This window comes from Emydura macquarii, unplaced genomic scaffold (genome assembly GCF_026122565.2).
Source record: "Emydura macquarii macquarii isolate MOO-44397 ecotype Brisbane River unplaced genomic scaffold, CSIRO-AGI_Emac_v2 contig_2636, whole genome shotgun sequence".
In the NCBI taxonomy this organism is placed as follows: Eukaryota; Metazoa; Chordata; order Testudines; family Chelidae; genus Emydura; species Emydura macquarii.
In genome coordinates this window covers 16,359,887-16,386,046 of record NW_027132773.1, presented here as the reverse complement: position 1 = coordinate 16,386,046, position 26,160 = coordinate 16,359,887, and the positions used below count along the sequence as shown (strand labels likewise).

The 26,160-nt window shown below is 39.6% G+C and overlaps 1 protein-coding gene across 1 annotated transcript in view; it reads left to right on the top strand.

The window, feature by feature from the left end:
• DOCK4 (dedicator of cytokinesis 4) overlaps window positions 1–26,160 on the top strand; it is a 373,592-nt gene that overhangs the window by 144,049 nt on the left and 203,383 nt on the right. Inside the window, exons 7-8 of the mRNA XM_067564219.1 lie at window positions 6,950–7,034; window positions 10,061–10,212. Coding sequence (XP_067420320.1) covers window positions 6,950–7,034; window positions 10,061–10,212 — 237 coding nt within the window. The remainder of the gene's footprint in view (window positions 1–6,949; window positions 7,035–10,060; window positions 10,213–26,160) is intronic.

Genomic DNA, 26,160 nt, shown 5'->3' with positions numbered 1-26,160 from the left:
TTAACTTGCTGATAAGAATACTATGGGAGACTGTATCAAAAGCTTTGCTAAAGTCAAGGTATATCACGTTCACTGCTTTCCCCACATCCACAGAGCCAGTCACCTCTTCATAGAAGGTTTCCCTTGGTGAATCCATGTTGACTGTTCCTGATCACCTTCCTCTCTTCCATGTGCCTTAAAATAGATTTCTTGAGGACCTGCTCCATGATTTTTCCAGGAATTGAGGTGAGGCTGACCAGTGTGTAGTTTCCTGTATCCTCTTTCCTCCCTTTTTTGAAGATGGGCACTATATTTGCCTTTTTCCAATCAGGGACCTCCCCCAATTGCCATGAGCTTTCAAAAGATAATAGTCAATGGCTCTGAAATTCATCAGACAACTCCCACAGCATCCTCGGATGCATTGCATCTGGCCCCATGTACTGGTGTATGTCCAATCTTTCTAAATAGCCCTGAACCTGTTCCTTCAGCACTGAGGGATGTTCACCTCCTCCCCATTCTGTGCCGCCCAGTGCAGTAGTCTGAGAGCTGACCTTGTCTGTGAAGACAGAGGCAAAAAAGGCATTGAGTACCTCAGCTTTCTCCACATCCTCTGTCACTAGGTTGCCTCCCCCATTCTGTAAGGGGCTGATGCTTTTCCTAATCTTCCTGTTGTTGATAACATACCTGTAGAAACCCTTCTTGTTCCCTTTCATGTCCCTTGCTAGCTGCAACTCCATTTGTGCTTTGGCCTTCCTGATTTCATTCCTGCATGCTCAAGCAGTATTTTTGTAATGCTCCCTAGTCATCTGACCAAGCTTCCACTTCTTGTAAGCTTCTTTTTTGTGTTTAAGCTCACGAAAGACTTCTTTGTTAAGCCAAGCTGGTCACCTACCATATTTGCTATTCTTTCTGCATATCAGGATGGCTTGTTCCTGCACCCTCAATGAGGTTTCTTTAAAATACAGCCAGCTCTCTTGGATTCCTTTCCCCCACATATTAGCCTCCCACACGGGATCCTGCCCATCAGCTCCCTGAGGGAGTCAAAGTCTGCTTTTCTGAAATCCATGGTCCATATCCTGCTGTTCTCCTTTCTTCCTTTTGTCAGGATCCTGAACTCTACCATCTCATGGTCACTGCTGCCTAGGTTGTCACCCACTTCTACTTCCCCTACCAAATCTTCCCTGTTTGTGAGCAGCAGGTCAAGAGGAGCACGACCTCTAGTTGGTTGCTCCAGCACTTGCACCAGGAAGTTGTCTGCAACACTCTCCAAAAACTTCCTGGATTGTCTGTGCTCTGCTGTATTGCTCTTCCAGCAGATGTCAGGGTGAGTGAAGTCCCCCATGAGAACCAGGTCCTGTGAACTTTCCCTAGTTGACTGAAGAAAGCCTCATCTACCTCATCCTCCTGGTCTGGTGGTCTATAACAGACACCCACCATGACATCACCCTTATTGTTCTCGCTTCTAAGCTTAACCCAGAGACTCTCAACTGGCTTATCTCCAGTTTCATACTGGAACTCAGAGCAATCATAGTGCTCTCTTACATACAGTGCAACTCCTCCCCCCTTTCACCCCTGAACAGTTTATACCCATCCATGACCGGGCTCCAGTTGTGTGAGTTACCCCACCAAGTCTCAGTTATTCCAATCATATCATAGTTTCTTGACTGTTCCAGGACTTCCAGTTCCTCCTGCTTGTTTCCCAAGCTTCTTGCATTTGTGTATAGGCACTTGAGATAACTGGCTGATTGCCCTACTTTCTCAGTGCAATTCAGGAGGCCTCCCCTGTTGCACTCTCTTCCTTCTGCTTCATCTTGGTGTCCCAATTCCCCACTTACCTCCGACTTAGGTCCCCGTCCCCCATCGAACCTAGTTTAAAGCCCTCCTCACTAGCCAACCTGTCTGTGACAATACTCTTCCCTCTCTTCATTAGGTGAATCCCATCTCTTCCTAGTAATCTTTCCTGGAACAACATCCCATGATCGAACAATCCAAAGCTCTTTTTCTGACAACACCTGCGTAACCACGCATTTACTTTCTACAGTCTTTCTTTTCTTATTTAGCCTCTTTAGGAGAGAGAATTCTCAATAAAATCATTATCTCTATTTGAAAACTAAAAAGACTGATTTGTTCGTTTGGATACACAGGGAAAATTAAGACTTGACCAATAGAGGGTTTAATGTGAGGGAAGCACCCAGAACATGCATTGAGGCAAATTTATAATTTGGAGGCAGATTTGGGAAGAACAAGTCAGGGAGCAGCTATAACAACCGTCAGCATCAGATGAGGCAAGATGAGAGTGGGGCTGTAGCATCGCTTCACCTCCCCTTCACTTCATATCAGTAGGCCTGCTATATCTACTGAACATGTGTTCCAAATCGTGCTGTCCAACATACTGGCTACATCTACAGAAGAATAAAAGACCCACGGCATGGCCATGGCTGGCCCGGGTTAGCTGACTCAGGCTCACGAGGCTGGGACTGTGGGGCTAAAAATTACTGTGTAGACATTCGAGCTCCACCCTGGCAGGATCCCAGGGCTTGGGCTGCAGCTCGAGCCCAATGTTTACACAGCAATTTTTCAGCCCCAGTGCCCAGCTGACTCAGGCCAGCTGTGGATTTTTTTTTCCCTGGGTAGATGTATCCACTGTGGCCTTCATAATAATATGCGTAACTGAACCCCTGGTTTTGTATTTCTGTGATGTGCATATATAGTTCCCATTACTAATAGAAACCCTTTATGTGGGGCACAGTGGACGCAAGTCACTGTATCTGTTCCCCACACTTCTCTTCTTACAAACATCTTTATTGTAATGAGTGATGGAGAAAAGAACTCTGAATTCCATTTTACTTGACAATACTTCATTTGTCGTTGATAATCTCCCAAGCCTTTTAAATGTAAGTGAATCTTGGCTTCCTTCCATAAAGGCGCCTTCAGCTTTCATAATTGAACTTTGCAGCCATTTCAGTCTTGATAAGATCTCGCTTGTGCCTTAATGTTTATTGATTACTTAATATTGCAATATGTGAGAAGTTAAATTCCCATTGAGTGTAAGGATACGTTGAATAATGCTTTTTAGGTTTCTCTGAATGCCAGATAAATGTGTATTTTAAGGCCTTAGATAGAAAGTATAAAAAATAGTGAGAATGATACAAAAGTTTTATGTAAAAGACCGTATTTATTTTTTTATGTTTTTAAAAAACAGTTCATACAGAATAGTAAGTACACAGAAAAGGTAACCAGGGTAACATTTTGCATAGCAACATTGGATCTACTTAATAGTTAGCACATGATTAAAATGAAAAACTTCATACAGTGGTCACAATTAAAAGATTTCTGTGGTTTGAGAGATAGTAACAACATTTCTTATATTAAGTATAGAGAATAATTTACAAACTGGAATAACCTTTTTTAAGTACAGCCACAGTATGTGATTATATCTTGCTTTAGATAGATTGAATATCCTTTTGATATTACATCTTTTGCTGATACCAATGTTCTGGTTAAACAGTGATTTTTTTTTTCTTGCCACATTCGTATGAATTTTAAAATGTAGCAGAATGTGAACTCCCATTAGTTAGGCAAAAAAAGTGTAACCTTGGTGGTACGCTTCGTGTGCCTTTATTGCTAATTTTCCTCTGCAAGGGTAACAGAACTTTGCAGCAGATTTTAGTACTTTCTACTTTGTCTATCATAATGTGTACTGCAAAACATCTTCCAGTGGCTATTATTCTTAGGAAAACCACTTAAGTTGGAGGGTGAAGAGGTGTATGTTTTCTTTCGTTAACTTAATAAAAAGATAGACATGAATAACAATGTTTATTATATAAATTCTTTTATTTTCAATTTTCCCCAATGCATATAAGAATTGTTGCTATCCACAACAGAGCCAGCGCTGGATACTTTGCTATGAAAGAAAATGTCAGGGGACTGAGTAGTAGACGGTCAGGCCTAGTGGTCAGAGTGGGATTCAGACCTAGTGGTCAGCAATATAGGATCAAAACCAGGAACCAGGGCCGAACATCAGAACCAAAGTCAGAGTCCAAATGCCAGAGCCAAGGGTCAAGACAGAGTTGAAGCCAGGAATCAGACCCAAGGGTTCAGAACTGGGTTACCAGGAGTCACTGAAGGCAGGAGGAGGGCTGATTCTGAGACAGGAGCAAGGCTGGGACAGGATGAGAACAAGGCGGGGTGCAAGGCAGGATCTGGACTGGATCCATGGAGGAGCAGCACAGGAGCAGGGTTTGGAGAGAGATGTGCACAGAGAGACAAGGAATCCGTGGGTCTGTGCGTTGAGCAGCCAGCAAGCTGCTGCTGTTGCTGCTGGGCTTAAGAATTGGCCTGCGAGCTTCCTCAGTCACTCAGGCAGGGCAGTCCATCAGGTAGCCTAGCTGGCTCATTAGGGTTTCAGAAGTACTGAGCAGGCACAGCTGGAGGGCCTCACTCCTGACAGAAAGTGACAACTTGTAATTGTAGACTGAGCCCTTCTAGAATGACCATAATACACAAAAAGATTGGGATGGACGGGTTTCAGACTAAAAGGAGACAGTAAGCACCATATGGGTGACAGCAGAACAGAAACTAAAAAACCTGAGTGGTGTGTGTAGCGGTTTGTGTCAAGGAGTATTTGAAATGTGAAAAACCTGTAAAACAGAGTAACCTTGACATTCTTCCCTTCCTTACCCCATTATCTTTCACCTTTTATTTTTGTTCTCATCATCCCCCCTCTCTCTCTACTTCCACTCCCTTGTGTCCATTTCCACAAGCTGAGTGTGACAAATTCATTTTTAATCATCATTTTAAAAATGTTTGCATCAAGCCCCAAATTTCACAATGGACCTGCCATTAGACACTGCTAATAAAACTTCATGTCAGGTATTTTGCGAAGTTACACTGCCTTTTTCCATTTCAGTGAGAAGGAAGTTTGGTCAGACTGGGAGAAGGAGGAGAGAGAGCTTGTGCCTAGACCTGTTGGAGCGTACCCCCTTGTAGTGCCTCAAAGCCCACGTAGGACTGTGCCTTAGAGAGGGGCTTCACTTCCTCCCACTGGAGAACCAATGGGGGATTGAAGAACAAATTGTCCCTAACAGCCCCCCACCCCCCTACACACAAACACACATTCCTCCCCACTGTAAAGTCTTCCCGGACATCTGGGGCCATCTCACCCATTTTCCTCCCTCTCCCCCCTCTTTAGTTAAGGTATTATCAAGATGGGTCTGACCAATTGCCTGTTTTGGAGATAAGGGAGGAATTTGTCCCATTGAGATAAATTGAGAAGGGGGATGTTTCACCCTTATTGTAGTGTTGTAGAGACACAGTTTAGATGAGGGGTGGCCAACCTGCGGCTCGCGAGGTGCATGTGGCTCTTTGGTCATACAAATGCGGAGCTCTGCTCTTTGCATGCCGCTCTTTGCCCCTCTTTGCTCTTTGAAATTGACAAACTTCTCCTGGCCTAAGAGACAAGGGGAAACTGACAAGTGAAATTGAGGGATCAATCTAAATTTTCAGAGGAGGGTATGGGAGGAGGGGAAACTGACAAGTGAAATTGACAAGCAGCTGCTGAAATTGACAGATCAGCAGGAATTTTCCCTGGAGGGGAAACTGAAAAGGTAAATGTGGTTCTTTGCGGCTCTTCATCTCTGACTGGTTGGCCACCCCTGGTTTAGATACAAGAAGTAAGAATAGGAATTGCAGCATTAAGAGGCAATATAAGAATATTTCACCAGTCGCAAATTGCAGCTGGTGTCCATCCTAAAACTGCCAGCTCCCAGAGGTAAATGAGGCCCAGTATATGGCTGGAGGATCTTTTGCCTGTAAGGAAAAGGGGAGACCTGAAGTGTTTGCAGACTGAGGTAGCCTCTATATCCCCTTGTGCTGAGGGAGGGAAGAGAGTTCAGAAGTGGGCTAAATCCTAGGGGTTAGGTTAGAAAGTCACATTATTGGTTATATGGTATGAGGCCATTTGACACTGGAACCACTTAGATGCCTGGTATGTGAGAGAATGTGGACATATTGCACCTCCTCTGCCCTCTTATTGCTGAGCTAATAAAGTTGTAACCAACTGCCCCGTGTTTGTATTTCATTCACCTGCATGTCCTGATTAAACAGACGTTTCCAACAACTGTGCTGTAAATTACTGAATTTGTAAGTGCATCTTCAACTATCAGAATCTTAGAGGAACCGTATCACAGAAAATTGTTAAAGAACTATGTTGTAAGAATTTTATTTTAAACAGAGGGAAGCAAACCTGGCTTCCTTTGGATGCTTACTGGTCCCTGCTTACACAAGAGATTCTCTTTTTTAAGTGTTTTCTAATCTTAAAGTGCAGCTCTTCTAACTGTTTAAAATGTCATTACCTTAATTCAGCACATTTGCACCGTGTGTGTATTCAGTGTCTTAACTGCTTACTTCAGTTTTCACTACATTTTACTTCTGTTAACTCAAGTGTGCTTTGTTATTTAATAAAGGCCAGAGATTTAAGTGTACTTGATACAGGTGGATCCATCTAAAATGGAGCTGATGCTTTCACATCATTGGATATTTTTTACTATCTATTTGGGTTGCCATCTGACTTGACATTACAAGTCACCTCACTATCTGCACAAGAGTCAGGCTGGAAGCATGAAATATAATCAGAACTACGTTATGCAACAGTAAAAACTGTGATGGAACATATCCCAATGTAAATGTTACAGAGCAAATGGGAGTGAGAGGTCATCAATGAACTTACAACTAATTAAGTATCCAAACAAAATGTTTTTTAAAAAATAGCAGTGGCAAGTTGGAATCCAGGTATTACACCAATTAATGTGCATATTATTAGATAAGATGTTTCCATCAAAATTCTAATACAAGGGGAAACAACGAGTTAAAATATGCACAAATAAATAAGGAAAGCAAGAGAGTCCTTAAATATAATTATTTTGTGTGCCCTGGAATGCCTCACCATTATTTCCACATTCTCCTTTTATAGGCAATTGGGACTAGACTTGGTTCCAAGAAAAGAATATGGTATGGTGGATCCTGACGAGATCAGTATTACAGAACTCTATAGGCTGGTAAGTAGATGGCAACTGTGATGATTTCCAGGGGTACCCAACATTGTGAGACCCCTTGTTACCACTTACCATTAGCATGAGGAATTCTTGTCTGTGCCCGTTGGGGTCAGCTCTCCAAATCCACTGGACATAAGCAACACAAGCCCTCCCCTCCAGGACTATGCAGGCTCCGTTGTCACTCTACAGGGTAGCAAGCAGCACACCCCTGCACTCAAGTCCTTCATGTATCTCCCTTAGAGCATCCAGCTCCTGATCCACTGAACACTTGAGTATTCACAGATTCACTGCTTCCAAAGAAGCAGTTCCACTTCAGATCACTGTCCCACTTGATCACAACAGCACTTCGATATATTTATAATGAAATCAAATTTGAGTTTATTTAACAATATTTAACAAAGATTCAAGTAGTAGCAAGTAGAAATATTAGAAACAAATGGTTACATATAAAATAAAATCATAACATGCATTCTAGACCTAAACATAATTAATGAGATACTCTCATATCGTGTAGAGCAATGCTCACCCAAAATACTGGCTGGCTGTGACCCTACTTTCATGAGACAAACACGCTGTCAGTTTGTCTCCTCCAAGGACTTTGTGTGTCCCCTTGCACTCCAATAAAAACCACAATCTGTTTTTATTCATAAACTGGACATCCCTCTGCCTCACTGTTTGTTTATTCCTATAAATTTCTTCTCATCCCACCCTGACTCAATATGCAAATAGGCCTACATTGTGAAGCATATAATACACAAATGGCCAGACAAGGAGATAGATGTCCGCTCTCTCATGCCTTAAAGGAACATTTCTGTGGTGTGTCACTTTCCGGTGACTGTCTTAGCTCCAGGACCTTAAGAACATAATATAGATGTATAGATAATGTATAGATACATAATTCTTTCAATATTATCCATATGTACATTACACAGTGATTATTATGACCCTTACGCTATTGGCTCTCAGTAGAGGCCTCACATGCCACCTTTTGGTGAACTATTATGTAGATATCAGTCCCAGAGTATCCCTGGAAAACCCTGTGCTCCCCCTGTGTCCTATGACAGCTGGCATCAAGGGGTCTCAGGTCACAGCATCTAATTATCTCCTTGAGTTTACTATCTAATTAGACTGACATTTCCATGGCAATTTTCACTCTTAGTTAATGTTAAATAAAAAAAAAAAAAGAGTCTAATGTCTGGGTCAGTATATTTCTATTGATAACATAATGGGATTTGCCTTGATAACAGAAAATTTCTTTTGGGCTATTTTGAGGTGTCTGTAGTTATGAGAGAGGCTCTCATTTGAGTTAAACTTTCCAGTGACACTGTGCATGTGTGCTCCACATGTTATGTGGACCTGATATATCATCAGTGAAACCATTACAGTTCTGGAATGATTCCATAAAAGCTTAATCATGAGTAAAAAGCATTTGAGACACTTCCTTTAATACTGTAACTGGCTCCTTAGTTGCATTAGGCTATGGCAAGATTAATGGAACTTTAATAATACATCCATTGTATGAGTACCATCACTCTTAATCATATTGTGTTGTGGGGTCTCTTCTACTAATATAATAATATGGATGTCAATGAAGCTGTATGAGACAACTCCACTTTGGGCCTCTCTGAACACAGAATGATCCATTTTGATTTTATGGGAAATTATCTGTTAATTTCCCATAATTATTATTATCATTAATTTTTATGGGAAATATCTTTCAAGGGGCCTGGTCCACACAAAGTCCATTGAAGTGAATGGAAAGACAGCAGTTAACTTCAGTGCGGTTTGGATAAGACCTATGGTAATGTTAAATTTTTTGGATAAGACCTATGGTAATGTTAAATTGGATAAGACCTATGGTAACAGAACAGAGTCTTATCTGCTTAAGTCTAAAACCGTCTTTAAAATAAGTTTTATTCCTGTTAACTCAAGTTTGTTTCAATAATTAACATGGGCTATAGAATAAAGAACAAATGATAGGATTGGACCCATATAAATGTGAGCTGGCATATTTACATATGCTAATATTCTTTTTTACTATCTATTCTGATTGCCATTTGACTTGACATTACAGGTCACCTGATTCATTGTGTTAAGCATTTGGGTTACGTGTTGAAAATACTGGGCTAGTCTTTCTCAAAGTTCAAAACTATATGTAATATTACAGAATTATATTTGGATGTTTAATATGAAATACTTTTCTAATTATGTGGAAAAGAAACTGTAACCAAGTGAAGAAAAATGAAAAATACAATTAAGTGAAAGAACTCCAACTACTTAATAAGATTTACTAAATTAAATAAGACTCAAAGAAATAAAATTAGCTAGTGCTAATGTGGCCAGTCTCACTAAAATTAGTGATCAGCTAAGTAATGTAAATTTAAAAAATAAAAAGCAAAAAATGTTAGTTAGTTGAGGATAAAGTGATTTGGAAATGTCAGCATTTAAAATGAAGTTTTTTTTTTAATCACAATGTAAGAGACAAAAATAATACTACTGTATTTTTTTAAACCCCAGGTTCATTTAAAATGGTCAAGTTATAAACTGATAAATGAGGTTATTAAGGGAAAGAGCAACTGACCTACAGAGCAGTCTGGCACAGATTATACAGTGTGGAAGTGAACCGTTCAGTTTTAGAATAATAACTACAATGCAATTATATAGCTTATTTTAAAGCTTTTTCAGGGGCAGTTGTTTAAAACCCGATTTTAAATATGGCATTGTTACGTAGCTGCTTAAGGTGGTTTGGGGCACTGGTGGTAAGAAGGAAGAGCTGGAAGGTTAAGGGTTAATAGATTCTTACAATCCTAACTGAGCCAGTGGGTAAGCCTAATTAAGTCATATCAGCACTTTATTCTTCTTATCTGGAAAATATATGAAAATCAGATGGCTTATTGCAAAACTGGTGGGGTTTGGGATTAAGAAATTACCCCCACATTTAGAATTTTTAACTAGAATTATGTTCAATATGTTAGGCTATTTATGATTTGAACCTGCCGATATTACTTCTTGTTGATGCTAATATGTAGATGGAACATCGTCATCGAAAGAAAGACACACCTGTCCCAGCAAGCAGCCACCATCTTTTTGTGCAGATGAAGAGTCTGATGTGCTCCAATCTGGGAGAGGAACTGGAGGTCATCTTCTCACTGTTTGATAGTAAAGAGAATAGACCAATCAGGTAATAACATCAATTTTCATGTAAATATTTCAAAACCATAGTTCAGAAGGACTTGGATTAGTGTGTTCCATGAATCTTACATGATGGGGGTAGCTGTGATACAATATGGGCTTGTCTACACTGTGTGGCAATGCTGACTATGGGGTGTGATTTCTAAAGTACACTGTGTTGCACATTAATTGGTCGACGTAGACCCTGCTGATGTGCACTGCAGGTTCCAGATTAACTAATGCACAGTATGTTAATGCAGTTTAGAAATCACACCTCTGTCGTGTGCAGTACCTCACAGTGCAGACAGGCTCTTTGTTATACTTCCAGAAACATTTGTGGCATGGCCTCGATTATTAGAGGGCATTAATAATCTCCTTTTGTACTCGATAATTGGTTTCAAATTAACATTTCTTGCCTCCACCAAATTCTTTGCTTTCATCAATTTGCAAATATTTTGTTTTTGTGTTAGAGGTTGGAGGTGTGTGCACCAACTTGCACATTCACACATATGGTGTGTACTGACTTTGTAATCTGAGGGTCATTTTTATATACTCCTTCTCTTCCAACGTTCAGGTTTCATCTGTATTTTGCTGCTGTTTCCTCCATAATGTTTCTAAGATCCATTTTCTTCATGTTCAGACAGCCAAAATTCTGTCCAGGCCCTTATCTCCTGTTTTGATTAGAGTAACCTTCTGCGGACTCCTTAATAGCCATGCCATCCCTTTCCAATTCATACAAAATACAGCTGCTAAAACATTCTCCTTGCTCATCACTGTGACAATACCATCTTCCTCCATCCACTTGCAAAACTGGCTTCTGTAGTTCTGTGGGGCTCATATTTTTAAATTTCCTATGATTTGTTGTTTTAGTCACCTTTTGATTCTGGATCATTAGCACCACCAATCCTGGTGGTGTTGGGCCCCAGAAGACTGAAAGCTTGTGCTGTATGCTTCTCTGAAGGACATAAGAGAAAGGGATGTGGTGGGACAACACTGTCATGTGGGCAAAGTGGGGAGGAGTAAGGGATGAGGGGCGAGCCATGTGAGTGTTGCGAAGTGCTCACCCTCATCTTCTGGACAGGAGAGAAGATAGTTGGGGGATGGGATCATGTTGCATTTTATCCACACCCAATATATGTGAGCATAGGGAGGAGAGCCCAGTGTGGAAGGGTCCGATCTGGTGGGAAGTATGTCAAGGAGTTAGTGTTTGGGAATGTGAATCATTACATGCTTCCACCTCTCCTGGGTACAGATGGAGTGTAGGGTGGAAGTAGGGAATGTCTTTCTGCAGAAGGGGCAGCCAGTGAAGGAATTTGAGACCACACTGCAGTGTAGACAAATCTTGGGTAAGATGGAACAAAGCCTCACAAAGAGTTAAATAAGTCACTGTTATGGGATCATTAATAGGATAATAGTTGTTATTAGTGTGGAAAATGTGTGAAAGCAAATGGTGTTATGTGATTCCTGTGAGAAGCTCTTCATTCCTGGCAATAGGAATGTTGTGGGTCAAGTGGAAATCATAGCAGAATTTGGCAAAATGACATCTGACCATTTTTGGTACAAAAAGAGCAAGGAGATGTCTGCCCGCAGTTTTGGAGGAAAACCATCCAGAATAAATTGGTTCTTGTTGCTAGTGAAATCACACAAACTCTGATACTAAGATTAAAACTGGTAGGTACTAGTATGTAATCCTAGACTGTAGATCTGACATGAGTCTCCTAAAACAGTTCACTGTCATATTGAGAATTGTGGTTATCTGTGAGCAGGAGGAATCAAATAATACTTTCTGGGATTCATTCCAGAGAATTGGCAGAACAGATGAAGGGTTCATTGAGAGAGGGCTTCAGAATTTGAAGGAACATAAATTGGACTTTTAGGACTGCTGAAGACAAGTAGTAGTAGTATGTAGTAGTAGTATGAAAGGCAAGAAGCTGAAGTGCTTTCATATGAGCATGCACAACTTCTAGAGCTGTCTGCATGCCGTGTGCCTGCCATGGTCTGAACCAGGTTGTTACTGAGTTGGTCCATAGCTATTTAGAGCAGCTTTAGTGTGCTTCCTCACCACATCACTGGCAAATCTTGACGCATGTTGCCGGGATTCCAAAACAGCTTCCTGGAGCATGGTGGGAAAGCAGGCTAAACTCTGTGAAAGCAGTTTCCTATCAGTTGAAACATTTTTTGGGATGCACTGTTAGTGAATGCTGAAAATATAGAAACCAATAGAGCATGAACTCTTTGTAGACGTTGCCAGACTGGTAAATGAAGATAAGTCCCACACGTTCTTTATGTGCATAGAAGAATGATATTATGTGCTTGTTGACATGAACCATGTCTGCAAGATATTTCAGAATGTTTCAGCTAAGGTGTCTGTCTCATGTAGGCTTCTATGCAAGTCATGGTGTGTTAGAGAAAAACAGATGGAATCAATTTTGATCAACCTCCTCTTGATACTGCTAAGAGGAACTAGAAGAACTAAAAAGAACTAGATTTATAATTTTAATTCCTTAAAAAAAGAAAGAATAGATCTTAGATTAGGAATGGCGGGATGAGAACATGCATGATCCAGAACTCTAATTCAAAATGGATTTCTTCAATAATTTGCTGGGTACTGCATTAGTCTCACTTGTGTTTATAGCTACTCTCTGAATTCCAACAGTGAATTTTTCCATTACATCAAATTATGCTGTAATCTTTCAGAAAATGTACTGAGAGAAAAGTGCAGACCTCTCAAAATAAAATACTAATAGAAAACAAACAATCATTCTAAAAAGAAGTTGCAAAGTCTTTCTGAAATGATACAGGCCTCTCCCTTTATCACCACAATTTTTTTGTGAAGAATAGACTACAGCAGGTTTATTTTCACACCTGTGGTGCGCTGCACATTTTTGTGTTTGTGCCTGTTAGTGTAGTTTCTGTAGAATGAAACCTGACAAACTTAAAATGGTCAGGACCTACTTGAGGGTTTCAGTGAGCCAATAAAGACTCTCAGGACTTTACAGTGAAAGTAATACAACATGAACTTTCCAAAAATCTTCCATATAATAGTCAGATAAATAAATTTGTACCTAAAAACTGAGAGACCCACCTGCCAATTGAGGTCTATCGCACTCCATGTACAAATGTCTGTCATGAAGATCCATTTGCAACACATTCATTATATATTAGTATTTGTTTTGATAGGGCTGTGGGGTTATTTTTGGTTTTGGTTTGTTTTTAAATAATGTTAAAAATCAAAATCAAGGGAATTGGAACCTCTCAGGATTTGCTATTTTGATGAGTAGCACAAATTAAAATAATTAATTGACAGCTATATGGAAATAGCAAAAGCCCTGTGAAACTGTAGTTAGTAACAGCTGTAGAGATGTGCTTTTTGTCAAAGCTGAAAACAGTTTTGTAAATATTCCTTATAAATTAACCATAAGACAAAACACCAAACTATATGGGGTTTTAGAGAAATTCCTTTCATAGCTGTGGAGATGGCAGAACTTGCAGGGCTTTGCTGCTTATTGAGTTAAAAGCCATTAAAGGCATTAGTAGAATTAAACTATATTATAACCACTACTCTTGATAAATGAGCTCTCCATGTGTTCATAATAGATGCGTGTGTGAATTTGGAAGGAAGGGAAGATGCTTTCTGCTGTAAATAAATAATTCAGTGGGACTGCATGAAGGAAGAATCCCCATCATTATTATATTAGATGGGTAAGGATAGTGTCTTATACACTACTACCCTCTAAAAAGCATTAGAGCCACATGATCTGTAAAGTAGAATGAAAACTACAGATGCGCGGCACTGACGCCTTCTCTGTCCAAAAAAAAAAAAAAAAAAAAAAAAAGGCTGTACTGCATCATTTTCTTGTTATTAGCAACCTGGTTGTGGAAGAGCTGGCTATGTCAGTTCTATCCACACTGGAAATCCCCAGTTGGAGGAATGCAGTTGGTTTTCACTCCCTTTGTGTCATCTGAGAGTCATGAAGGGAGCAGATGTTTCATTATCTGTAACATTTTATTGATGCATAATGAAACTGAAGTTTTTGTTGCATTTTACTAAGGGGGGAAATATATTGTCCCAGTAGAAAGTGACTCAAGTTGACATTGCCTTATTTTTTCCACAAAGTGAATTATGTTTTCATGAGCTAAAGTATTAGTTATTTGCACACTTTTAAAGCATTTTGACATAAACGGACAGAGTGTATATTCTTAGACCTAGATACATGTTGATGATTTGATCTTGTTGTGACCATGTCATTTCTGCAAAATTCACAACCACTGATTTTTTAATTCACAGTAGGTAGGACCTTTAGGTTTCAGAACAGTGCTGGAAAGGTTTGATGCTTGCTTTGGGGATATTGAAGTAATTCATGGTGTCTGTGTAACATTTCCGTGCTTTGAAAATAAAAAAAACCCCGTTAGTAATATTGGAAAAATGATGGTTTAATAAACTGAGTTTCATATTAAGTTGCAAGAAGAAGTTTGTCCTCTGGCCATAGTGAAGTTTAATTTTCCTCACAGTATTGTCAGAAGCAGACCAGATTTACAATCTAGCCTTTGCCACTATGAAAGGGAATGAGGGATTGTTTCTATGGCTAGCTTGAGAGATTCTCACTGACATAAGTGTACCATTGCAAGCCAGCCAAACCAAACAGTGGGCAGAGAGAATAATGGGGTAAGAGCTTTTGCCATTGACTTCAGTGGAAACAGAATCAAGACCCACATGAGTAAACAGGAAATCACCTCATGAAAATGATGCACTTCTACAGTGTATATGTAGTCTCTCTCTGGATTTAGATATAGAATGTTTACAAAGCACTTAAATAGTACATGGATGAAGAATGTAATACTGACTACATACTGTATATACTGTGGAAATTATTTTTATTGTATCAATATTTGTTGAAATTTTGCTAATTATTTTTTTATGATTAGGTGGTTGTCTGAGAGTTGTCTCATTCCAATACCATGGTTGTAAACATATACATTTAAGGGAGTCACATTTTAATAGCTAAATGAGTCCTCAGATATGGGTGGCTTCTCAGGTCCTAGCCTGGTGCATTGTACCTAAAACAGTACATGTGCACACACCTCCTGGACCCAGCAGGAGAATGAAATTATATTGATTCTCCATAATTTCTTTGTTTTACTCATCTTGTAATAAATCAGAATTTTTAATCAGCCATTCCTTTTTATGTTATGTTGTTTTTAAAAGGAAATAATGTAAAATAAATCATTCATCACAGGCCCGCTGACAGCAATTCTGGGCCCCAGGGCAGAACAGTCAATGGCTCCCCTAGAAAGGGATGGCTGAGTTTTATGACCATGGGTGGTGGGTGAAGCTTCCCCTCAGAGAGGCTAGCTCTGTCCCACCTCTTCCTCCATCAGGCCTGCACACACTCCCCTCCACTCCACTGCAGGCCCCTCCCCCCTCCACCACTTGCCACCACGTTCCGTTCCTTTCCTCCCATTCGGTCTCCCTCCTCTTTTCCACACCTCCTTTCCCTCAGGTGGTGAGTGATAGCAGGGGGGCTGAGCAGGAAGTGGGGGAGGGACGTGTTGGGGTAGGGGGTGGGGCCAAGGTCTGGGGTGGAGCGGAAATGGACAGTTGGTAAGGCACGGGTGGAAGAGGTGGGACAGGAAGCTAGCCTCCATGAGGGGAAGCTTCATCCATGGCCCGGGCCCTTTTAAAATCGCCAAGCACATGGGCAATTGCCCCCTTTACTCCCCCTCCCCCTATTGGCGGGCCTGAATGATAACAATACGTAGCATTTATATAGCACTTTTTATCTTCAAAGACTTAACAAATATTAGCATATTAATTTTCCCAAAATGCCCTGCAAGGTAGATAACTAAAATTCTTCCCTTTTTACAGATGGGAGGACCTGAGGTAAGAACATGCAAGTGAGTTGCCCAGGATTACAGCAGGAGTCAGTGTCAGAACTAGAAGTAGAATTCAGGATAATCCTAGTTTCTAGTCCTTTGAAATAACCTCATCACTACAGTTGATTGGAAAATGGTTTTCCCACCATGAAAAATCCTTTGCGATTTCAAATATTTTCTCATTCTGTGATGGAATTAAACTAAGACTTTTAAAAGTTTTTTGTGAAAAACGAGAGAGAGAGCTCGAGAGAGCTCAGAAAAGGAATGGTTAGGGCACTCACGTGGGATGTGATAGTCCCAGGTTCAAGTTCCTGTTCTGCCTGATTCAGACCAGATAATTAATGCAGCCCTGTTTAAAGATGATTTATGTTAATACAAATTAGGGATCTTTTAGTTCACGCCCACAGTGTTCACAAGGGGGAGTTACAAGAGCAGCACTTTGGCGCACATGGCTATTCACCCCCCCATAGTCTGAACGGTGGGGTAGGGTGTAGACCTAGCTTTGGACTTGTTAGCATAACTCACTGAGGATGAAAGAATGCAGCAGTACATCTTCTGGGTTGATGTAAAATGGTGGACTGCTTTATTAATGGGCAAATATTCAGAAAGTTAAATAGTCCTTCAGTCTTGTGACATTAACATCAAAGGGAAACATGCACCATTTTGAATGTGTACTGTTAATGGAGGAGGGTCCATATGCAGACCTATGGTGCTAAATGCACTGTGGTGGTTTGTTTTGGGATGCTTTTGCCCTCATTATCAACACAAACAGATCATTTAAATTAACCTCTATTGTAATTAGGTCAGAATGACAGAACTAGTAAGTGTTTAACAGGTTACATACATTTAGGAATCCATGATAATTTTGTGGTTATTGTCCCTTTATTTCTCTCTGAATAAATCTGACATCTGATCACAGAGTGCTTTCCTTCCCTTTCGCCACTTGCCAGCTGTGGTAGTTTATGAAACAGTGTGGCTTCAGTATAGCCAGAGGGCCCAATTACATTGGAGCTGATAAGACTGATTCTTTAATCAAAAATACATTGATTTTTTTATCAGATCTTGGAAAAATGCAGCTTATCTGTTTTAATTTGAATTGGTTTTACAAGCAACAAGGGATACAGTAATAAGTTGGGTGACCCTCTGATCATTATAAGTTGTCTGCTTTCACTAGGTTAACTTTATGTCTGATCATCAAAACATTCCGTTATTGCCAAGAATGAGACACATACATTTGTGTATGTAAGTTATTTTGTATATTGGTCATTGAGAGACACTGTGGTCAATGGATAGGACATTGGACAGGAAAACAGGAGATCTGGGTTTCTGGTTTGCCTCTGACTCATTGCATGTCTTGGGTCAAGGACTTTTTTAGCTTTTCTGTGCCCCAGTTTCCCCATATGTAGAGTGGGGATTAAAACACCTTCTTTATGAAATGCTTTGAGATCCTCTGATGTAAATAGCTATATCAGTGCTAAGTATTATTAATTATGTACAGCTCTTAAGAATAACAGATTGTCCAGTAGAACACTATATCAGTTATTATATGTGTATCAGAATGAATGAAGTATACACATTTTTCTTCTCAGCACAACTACATACATCTAGTGTTACACCTCAGTGTCACCTGAAGGCTATACTGTAATGTACAATAACACATGCCATTTAATGTGATTCATTTAATGCATACAGAGTGGATTCAAGGTAGTGTTAAACAGGATCTTCCAAATAGTTATTAACATTTTTCTGAGACAAACAGTAGCAAAGGCTGAGTTGTGTGTGGGAGCAGGGTAATATTGTTTTTAGGTTTCTTAGTCTTGAAATTGAAGACCATAAGTGCTTACATGCTATAGTGGTAAGAAAATCTAAATTAGATGGTAAGACCCTATGCAGATTGACACAATTATATCTATTCTCCAGATAACTGCTTTATTCCAGTTTCCTCAGAGTCTTTTACCTGTAGAATGTGGAAACTGCTAACACAAATTTAAATTCATAACACATTGCTAACCAGAGATCTCTGCTGCTTTTTTTTAATTTAAAACACAGGCTGCCATCATCTCATAAGCCTGAAATGAAAAAGGAAATAGAGAGCATGAACCTTTGCTATGTTTGTTCAGATCACACGTATTCAGTTCTTAGCATAGATTAGTATGCAAGAGAACAGTGCACAAGTACCTTTCTAAAATCCCAGTTGCTTTGCTGACCTTTAAATCTGTAAAGTATCAGTGTCTTTGTATGTTATATTCCATCTGATACATTGCAGCAGAACATGGAAATGATTTTTCTCTTGTTATTTAGTAAAACTTAAATTTGCTAACAGTGCACAAAGCTTCCGTCTAATCATGCTGTTTCTAAACCATTTGGTTAATGGTGTTATCATTGTTCCAGATAAGGACATCTATTAATACAACAATTCTAAGGTGGCACTTCAGAAAGGTGGAGATGTGTATAGTTTGTGTCTGTGTCAATATGATATGAAAATCTTGCCACAAATGACTGATGCCTGTGGACCCTTATATATGAGGAACAAAGATAAATCCCCCTTTTCCCATCACCTTGAACTCCCTTGTGTTATAAATATCACATTGTCCGCAGATGAGCACAGATTCATAAACTGTATAGACAAATAGGGGTAGATTATTTATCCAAGGCTAATAAGAGCAAGATGTATTATTCATTTTCCCTTTTGTGCACTTAGTTATATACTTAAAGGTTACAATACACTCTCTTTCTCAGTCAAGTAAAAGAATAAACCGGAATTACCATTTCATTGTCCCATGTAGCACTCTCAACTTCACCTTTTTAAATGGCATTAATATAAATAATTAACCTTTTCACATTTTTCCTTATTCAATTTTACAATTGCTTTTAAACAGTACTTTCGAAACTCCATTGCAACCTATGAACTTCAATCTGTCCATTTATCAAAATGTTTCCTTGTTTGCATGCATGTTGACTTATTGTGTAGGATTACTTGAGGGCTGGATTGCTGCCATTGATTTTTATTTCAGGAATAAAAGAACATTACAGCATCTGTTTTTAGGTAGGGAAGCATGTAGAATACTGTATAAAGAGCTGCATGGATTTTGGAATAGGAGGAAAGCGTGTTGTATATTGTTTCTACAAAACCTAGTTCAGCCTTAAACCATGAGGTCTCTCACCTTTCTATCAAAGCCCTAAGAATCCCGCTAAATCAGATTTACACATTTTTTCTGAGTGAGGGAAGCTTGGACTTAATTAGTTACACTATTTACATGAGCAAGCCATAGGTTTTTCATCCTTCTAGGCTGAGAATACTGCCTCCCATGGCCTCAACTGAGCAAGAAGTCTGAGCATGTGTATCCCTTTAAGCTTGTGAGTCAATGGGACTATTCCTATCCTTACAGTTACACATGTTTAAATATCTTGCAGAATTGGGGCCTGTACTCCTAGCTACTGCTAATTCAGGAGAACAGAATAATTCATACTTGGCTTTCCTACATAGCAGTACACAACACTTCTGGAAAGATAACAGAGAAGATGGGCTGTGATAGACTATCCTCAGAAGGGTTATGGGTGGTCAGTGCAAGACTGCTGGAGCTATTCTGTAGAGGGCTGAAGCAACTCCAGCAAAACTCTCTTCTTCAAAGGGCTTGTATGTGGTGATAGCTACTGGAGAATTTGCTACCAGTGCCATGTTGGTTCAGGTTGAGGGGAACATTAGCCTGATGCTCTGACATCATTTCCATTTTTTTGAAAAGAAGGAGATTCAGATAGTTGCAATCAACTTATGCTTTAATGACCAGTATAACTTTTTTATTTCTTTCTCCAATTGGAGGTTGCTTGGGTTACCAGAGGGCAATTAGAAAGGGTGGTTAGTAGCATGGTGGCTCTTACAAAGATGGCCTCCTAAGGAAGAATGTCAAGATTTGGCGGTAAAGAATCTCAAGGTACAGCTGTCCAGTAGTTGCAACAATGCCTTTGGTGTCACTTAAGAGAGATTTATGGTACAGAAACTCAGCAATTTGAATTTAGTTCAATTATCATGGTTCGTTGATAATGACCAAACCCAGTGATCAACCAGGAATTTTATTTTGGTCCATTATGATGTGTGGGGGAAATGTGGTTACTGACTTTTCCTGTCTTTTGATACAGTGGTTCTTCTCCCGAACTGCAAATAAGACAACAAAGTAATAGAACAAAGGAGAGGAAAGAAGTCAAGTGCATTTGAGATTTTTTCATGGGTCTAAAATCCAGATTTGGAAAGCAATTTACATGGATTGAGTACCTAAATTGGACAAGGAGCAGAAAATAAATCAAAAGCTGAAATATTTTTTAACAGTAGCTAATGTTTGTACATGCTTTGAACATGTAAACCAGCATCTAAGTGCTAGGCATTTTGTTAAATCTAGTGTTATTGAAGGTTGTGAAAATTTGGAAGAATGTTTTAATAAACAGCAATTAAGATAGTTACTGAAGGGAAGGATTTGCAACCACCACCAGTTACAAGAACTAATGCCATTCCCTCGAGATAACACCAGAGAAGTTGTAAACTTTCAGTTGTCTAAACGGAGGCTTTCTGTTTATCATCTTTAATTATCTGATCCTAGTGGAAAAAGATGACTGAAGTGGGGTGAACTCTGATTAAATAGACACAGTTTAATCTGAATTTTTGAAGCTGATATTTCTCACCATCGTAAGATTGCATATGTTTAGGTGTCAGTTTTGTCTCAGAGTGCATGTGTGAATACGATTGCCTGCTGTATTCTACAAGCAAAAATTAAGGAATTTAGATGCTTTTTATTACCCATCACTTGGTCCATATTTCTTGTCACTTAAACATTCTTTTTTCCATGTAAAGGATTAAAAGGCTCCCTTTCCTTTCTTCTTTTCTCTGCCCCTTCTCCTCCCCTCCCCCACTCCCCAGTCTGCAGTAACTCCTTGTGGGCACCTGTCTGAGACAAAACGTACCTTGGGATTTTTCTGCAGCTGTGGAGCTGGATATTATTTAGCTATGTCTGTGCTGTAGCACGCAGTAGTGTTGTGATAGCAGACAGCTCCGTATGGTCTGTAATTTTCTCTGTGCACTGTGGAAGGAGTTTTCGTTTCACATTTTATTTAGCGTGTATTACACTGAGACTCCACAAAGTCAGGAAATATACTTTGCACAAATAAAGAAGAGAGGAATTTTTGTTTTTGTGTTTTTCTGAGAGTTAAACTAATTAATCATGGATTATGTTTTCACTGCATTATCATAGCTGCACTAATTATGGAATCAGATAAGCTTAATCCTTTACAGAAAGTGAAGAAAAAAATAAAACATCTATAGAGGTTTGTTTGTGAAGGGCACAGATGACATTTGGAAGCTTAGAAATGTAATTCGTTTTTAGGATTTTCTAGAAGGGTTTTCGGTGGACTCAGACACATGGCTCATTGTATAATGAATGTTAGCCAAGAAAAGCAGGGCTGTGCATAACATGATCATTTTTTACTCTGTTCCCAGGCATCTTGCACCTCACACCCCTCGTGGTTTCCTTGAGTGCACCCCTGGTAAGGTCTCAGCATTATGCCATTGTTCTTCTCTCGGGGTGCAATCACAGGATCCTCTCAGACCAGATCCTGGGCTTCTGTCCCCTATGATTAGGGTCCTACCAAATTCACAGCCGTGAAAAACACACCACAGACCGTGAAATCTGGTCTCCCTCATGAAATCTGCTGGGTTAGGGCTGCAGTAGGGTTACCACCTGGCCAGTATTTGACCAGCCTGGCCAGTTTTTTTTTATGGATATGCCAGTTACCAGAAAAATTATTTAATCTGCTGAGGTTTTTTTACTTGGATCTAAAGATTTGCATTATTGTCACAATACACTGGGCTATCTAAAGTTAAAAGTTTCTTTCTCCAGGTAAAGGTGGACAAAGAGGTGTTTCCACTTCCGCAGTTTAAGCAAGAACAGATCAAAACTGTTGAAAATACAGCAGCTGTCAGATAATAGACATGTGTAGAGACAATATACCTAAATGTAACAGTCCTGCTGTTTGGATTATCTACAGGCTGTGAACCTAATATTTTGGGATATAAAAACATGAGCCTTAACTTCTTGAGCTCAAGGACCAGGTGCATTAGCATAAAGGCAGTAGCAGACTCATTAACCATTGTATCTGGTTTGTCCAGTACAGATGGACACAAAGGAGCATTGAGTTAAAATGGTTTAGACAAGCACGTAATTTGGGTATTTGTTTTGAAAGGCAGTGTTACAAAGGGACTTGGACCCGCTGTTTTAGAGACCTCCATTCTATTCCCAGCTCTGCCTGCAGTGACCTTGTCCAATCTCTCAGTTATTTTAGCCGTGGGTGGAAAAGGGTAGGTATCACCTGAGTGAGTGGATGATCTGGTGGGGCTCAAGTAACCCAACTCAATTCTCCTTCTAGCTCTGTCCCTCTAGCGTGAGTCCCCTCATGCCCAGATTAGCAGCTCTCACTTCCCCCCCCTCCATTAGCATTGGGCCTGGTTTTTGGTTTTCTGTGGACATCACGCTAGCTGGGTTTTTGGGTGGGGACCGGGAAGGAATTTTTCCATCACTCTCAGGTTGGTTGGGTGGGGTGGGGTGGGGTGGGGCTTTTTGCTTTCTGCACAGTAGTGCAGGGACCCAGTGCAGTAGGTCAGGAGGTATAGTTCACATGTCACAGTTGAGTAGGTGGCAGGCATCCAGTGCAGGTATTCGTTCCATCGGGTGTCCTGCTGCCTGATAAATAAGAATTGGAAGGCAGCCCCTAAAAAAGGTGGAGAATGGGGGTAGGGTTCCTGATGTCTGGTACACTGGAGAGAAAACCCCCTTTCCTTAGCTCCTCAGCCATCATATGAGGAAAGGCTTGTGGGATCTAAGCAGCAGGCAAATGCCCAGCTGTGGGAGGCTGACAGCAGCCTTCCATAAAGTGGAAATGATTAAGGAAAAATGGGTAACCTGTACTGTACGAGTTATTGTTGGATAGTTCCTACATGAGTTAAGTAAATAAAGTTGCAGATTAATTAAATCACATCCCTTGCATTTTGACTTTCGTCCTGTATATTCAGGACAATGAGTGAGCAAAAGGCTTTGGTTAATGATGGCTGTGAAGAGAATAAAAATATTAAGCACAGTCAGTAGAAGAGCTGGGGTTAGAATGCCTAGTCTCTTGGCTTGTAGATCAATGCACTTTCTCATAGGCTATAGGATATTGTGTAAAAAGAGATTGTCTTGCTCTCATCAAAAATATGATATTAGCACTTGTGTGGAAATGTTTGACAGACCTGCCAAGTGTGAGGGTTGACAAGAAGCATGACATATGGGATTTCTGCTGAAACTGGTTGAACATAAATGTCCCAATTCAGAAAGCATCCATATTCAGGAAAGCACTTACACACATGCTAAAACTTTTCTGAATCATGATCAAAGTGCTGTCAAATGCACAGAGTTTAGGTCTTCAGTGGGCCCAGCTCTGCTCAGGTGCAGTGGAGACTGAGGTGGTTACAGCTCATTGATTCTCAGCCATCCATCCTTGGCTCAAGTTGAAGTTACAAGGGGGCAGTTTTAACTTTCATCACTGATGCAAGTTCCCTCATTCACCTTACACCAGTGGAGAAGTGGGCAAAGAGGAAACTTGGTCCACCATATCCACTCCCTTCCATGAACCCTAGCTCCTTATGCTGGGTATTGGAGGATGGTTTCTGCCATGGAGACTGCAGGAGAGTGTTACGCCAGTGGAGAATCTCCCTACAGTGGGAGAATCCTCCAGTTACAACTGCCTGAGGAACTTGGTGGACTGGAGAATCCAGCCCAAAGAGAGTAGTGTGTGTTTCTTCTCCCTTCCCCCCATTTCTTTCTATCTTAAGTATTATTGGGTAAAATCAGTGAGAATTTTCATATAGACTTCTCCTTTCTTGCCCCTCCTCCGTCAGAACATAAGCTGCAATGTCATTATTAGGTGACTTGAGAGTCCTTTCCAATTGCTGCTAATTGTTCTCTGAGCACTTACATGTAGAATAGATCAACATTGTATTAATGTATCTTCTAACCCAAATAAGAGTGTCACTTTAGTGATAATTATTCTGAAAGTCATACATATGTATGTGTGTGCACAGGCATCTTTAATAAAAAATTGTGCATTTATTTAGCTATTATAGGTAACTATTTTTGGCAGTTCAACTTTGTACTTGTCAGCAGCTATAGTATAAGCAGAAATAATTTATTTAGCATGAAAAAGTACATATGTGTATGTGAAAGGAATGTTTGACTAGCTGCCTCCTCCAAAGCTATTGACCATATGCTATTTTTGTAGTAAATGTGTGCGATATAGCTTATGGATTGAGCAGGTGGGTCTTGGCTTTCAACATTTTTGTACATGCTGGTAACATATTTTTGCAAAACACTCATTTGGGATCTGATTTTGCATATGATGTTGTATAATTTTCTGTGGCATGTTGAGGTGTCTCTAAGAAATGGCTATGAAATGCTAACCCTTACTGAGTTACAGGGGGAAAGTATTTCAACTCAGGGGAGTGTCTCAAATATTTTCTGCCTGTTTTGGATTCCAACAACCCCATCTACACCTGCTTTCTTGCCTAGAGTCTGTCAGATTCTTTAATAGCTGCATTGAAGCTGGTGCATATGTTACTTATGATAAAACTATAAGCATTATTGCATATTACATTAAATTCTGAAGAACATATTTTGCATGTACTTTAGGAACTAATGAACACCCTACAGTTGTCAGTGCAGTTTGAAATAACTGCATGAGAGAGAATTCTTTTTGTAGCATTTCAAGGAATTGTCCTTTCAATGTTTTGTTTTGATAGAGTGTAAAATGAGGGTATTGTGGTTGAATGTACAGTTGCTTTTGTGTGAGAATTCAATGAACAGTTTGGTTTCTCATCAGATCTGAACCATGTTAACAGTACTAATAGTTATATAGTGGGTATACAAATTGCTTGAAGCTCTCAGTCAGTGTACACTGACTGATTGGTAGTATTTCATTCTAGGCAAAGCTGAAGAAATTCATGATAGGCAAAGTGAAACTTTTTTAAAGAAAAACAAGAATGTAAGCTAAACAGTAAGGTGCCATTAAAAGACCTTTTAAAAGAAATCTGTGTACTGCATGGGCATGTGATTTAAATTTTTAAATTATGTTCTGTAATTCACAAAGTGACATCCTCGCAATAATTAATGCAGGTACTCATCTGCTGCAGTGGAATTGCACTGGCATTTTCTGAACTTTTTCCTTTAAATTGATGCTTACTAACTTAGAGCCAAACTCTGCCAACCTCATTACTACTGAGTAGTACCATATTATGTAGTCAAATCGATTTAAATGAATCTAGTCTCAAGAAAGATACTACTCATCATGAATAAGGGTTGCAGAATCTGGTCCTTTAGTATCAACTAAAACTTTTATTAACTAATAAAATAGTTGAAATACCTCAACAGCTCATTTGAGTTAATTTTCATAATAATTAGGAAAGCAAATAGAGAAATCTAATGTTTTACTAAAATCAACAGTATGTCCAAACCCCATTTACAATATCAAGCCATTCAAAAGTGTTTTCTCATCATAAGGTATAAATTGAATACTGATGCTTTTATCACTAAAATAAGATTCAAAGAACTTTTCAATAAAAAATATCATATTAGTGGATATTTTCTCAAAGTGAAGAGCTTTGTACATCCTGACAACCATCTGAAATTGAATCAAGTATCGCTGTTACTGTCATGGTCTCTTCTCAGTGTTGGTCAGCACAGTCACCGGCATCTTTGTTAACAAAATAAAACAGACATGAATATGTTCACTGCTGATAATGTGGTGTAATCAACATCAAATCTTTGACTTCAGTTGGGGAATAAAAGGCAGGAGTCTAGTCATTTATAACATCAGATTAATTTGCTTGCTGTAAAATTCAGTAGGAGAACAATAGGAGAAGATGAAACTCTAAATAACACACATTCTGGTTTACATACGAATGTCTTGGGTGATAAACTTGGGAAAAGGTTTGCTTGATATTTCACCACTGAATAATAAGTCACCAGGACCAGATGATATTCACCCAAGAGTTCTGAAAGAACTCGGATAT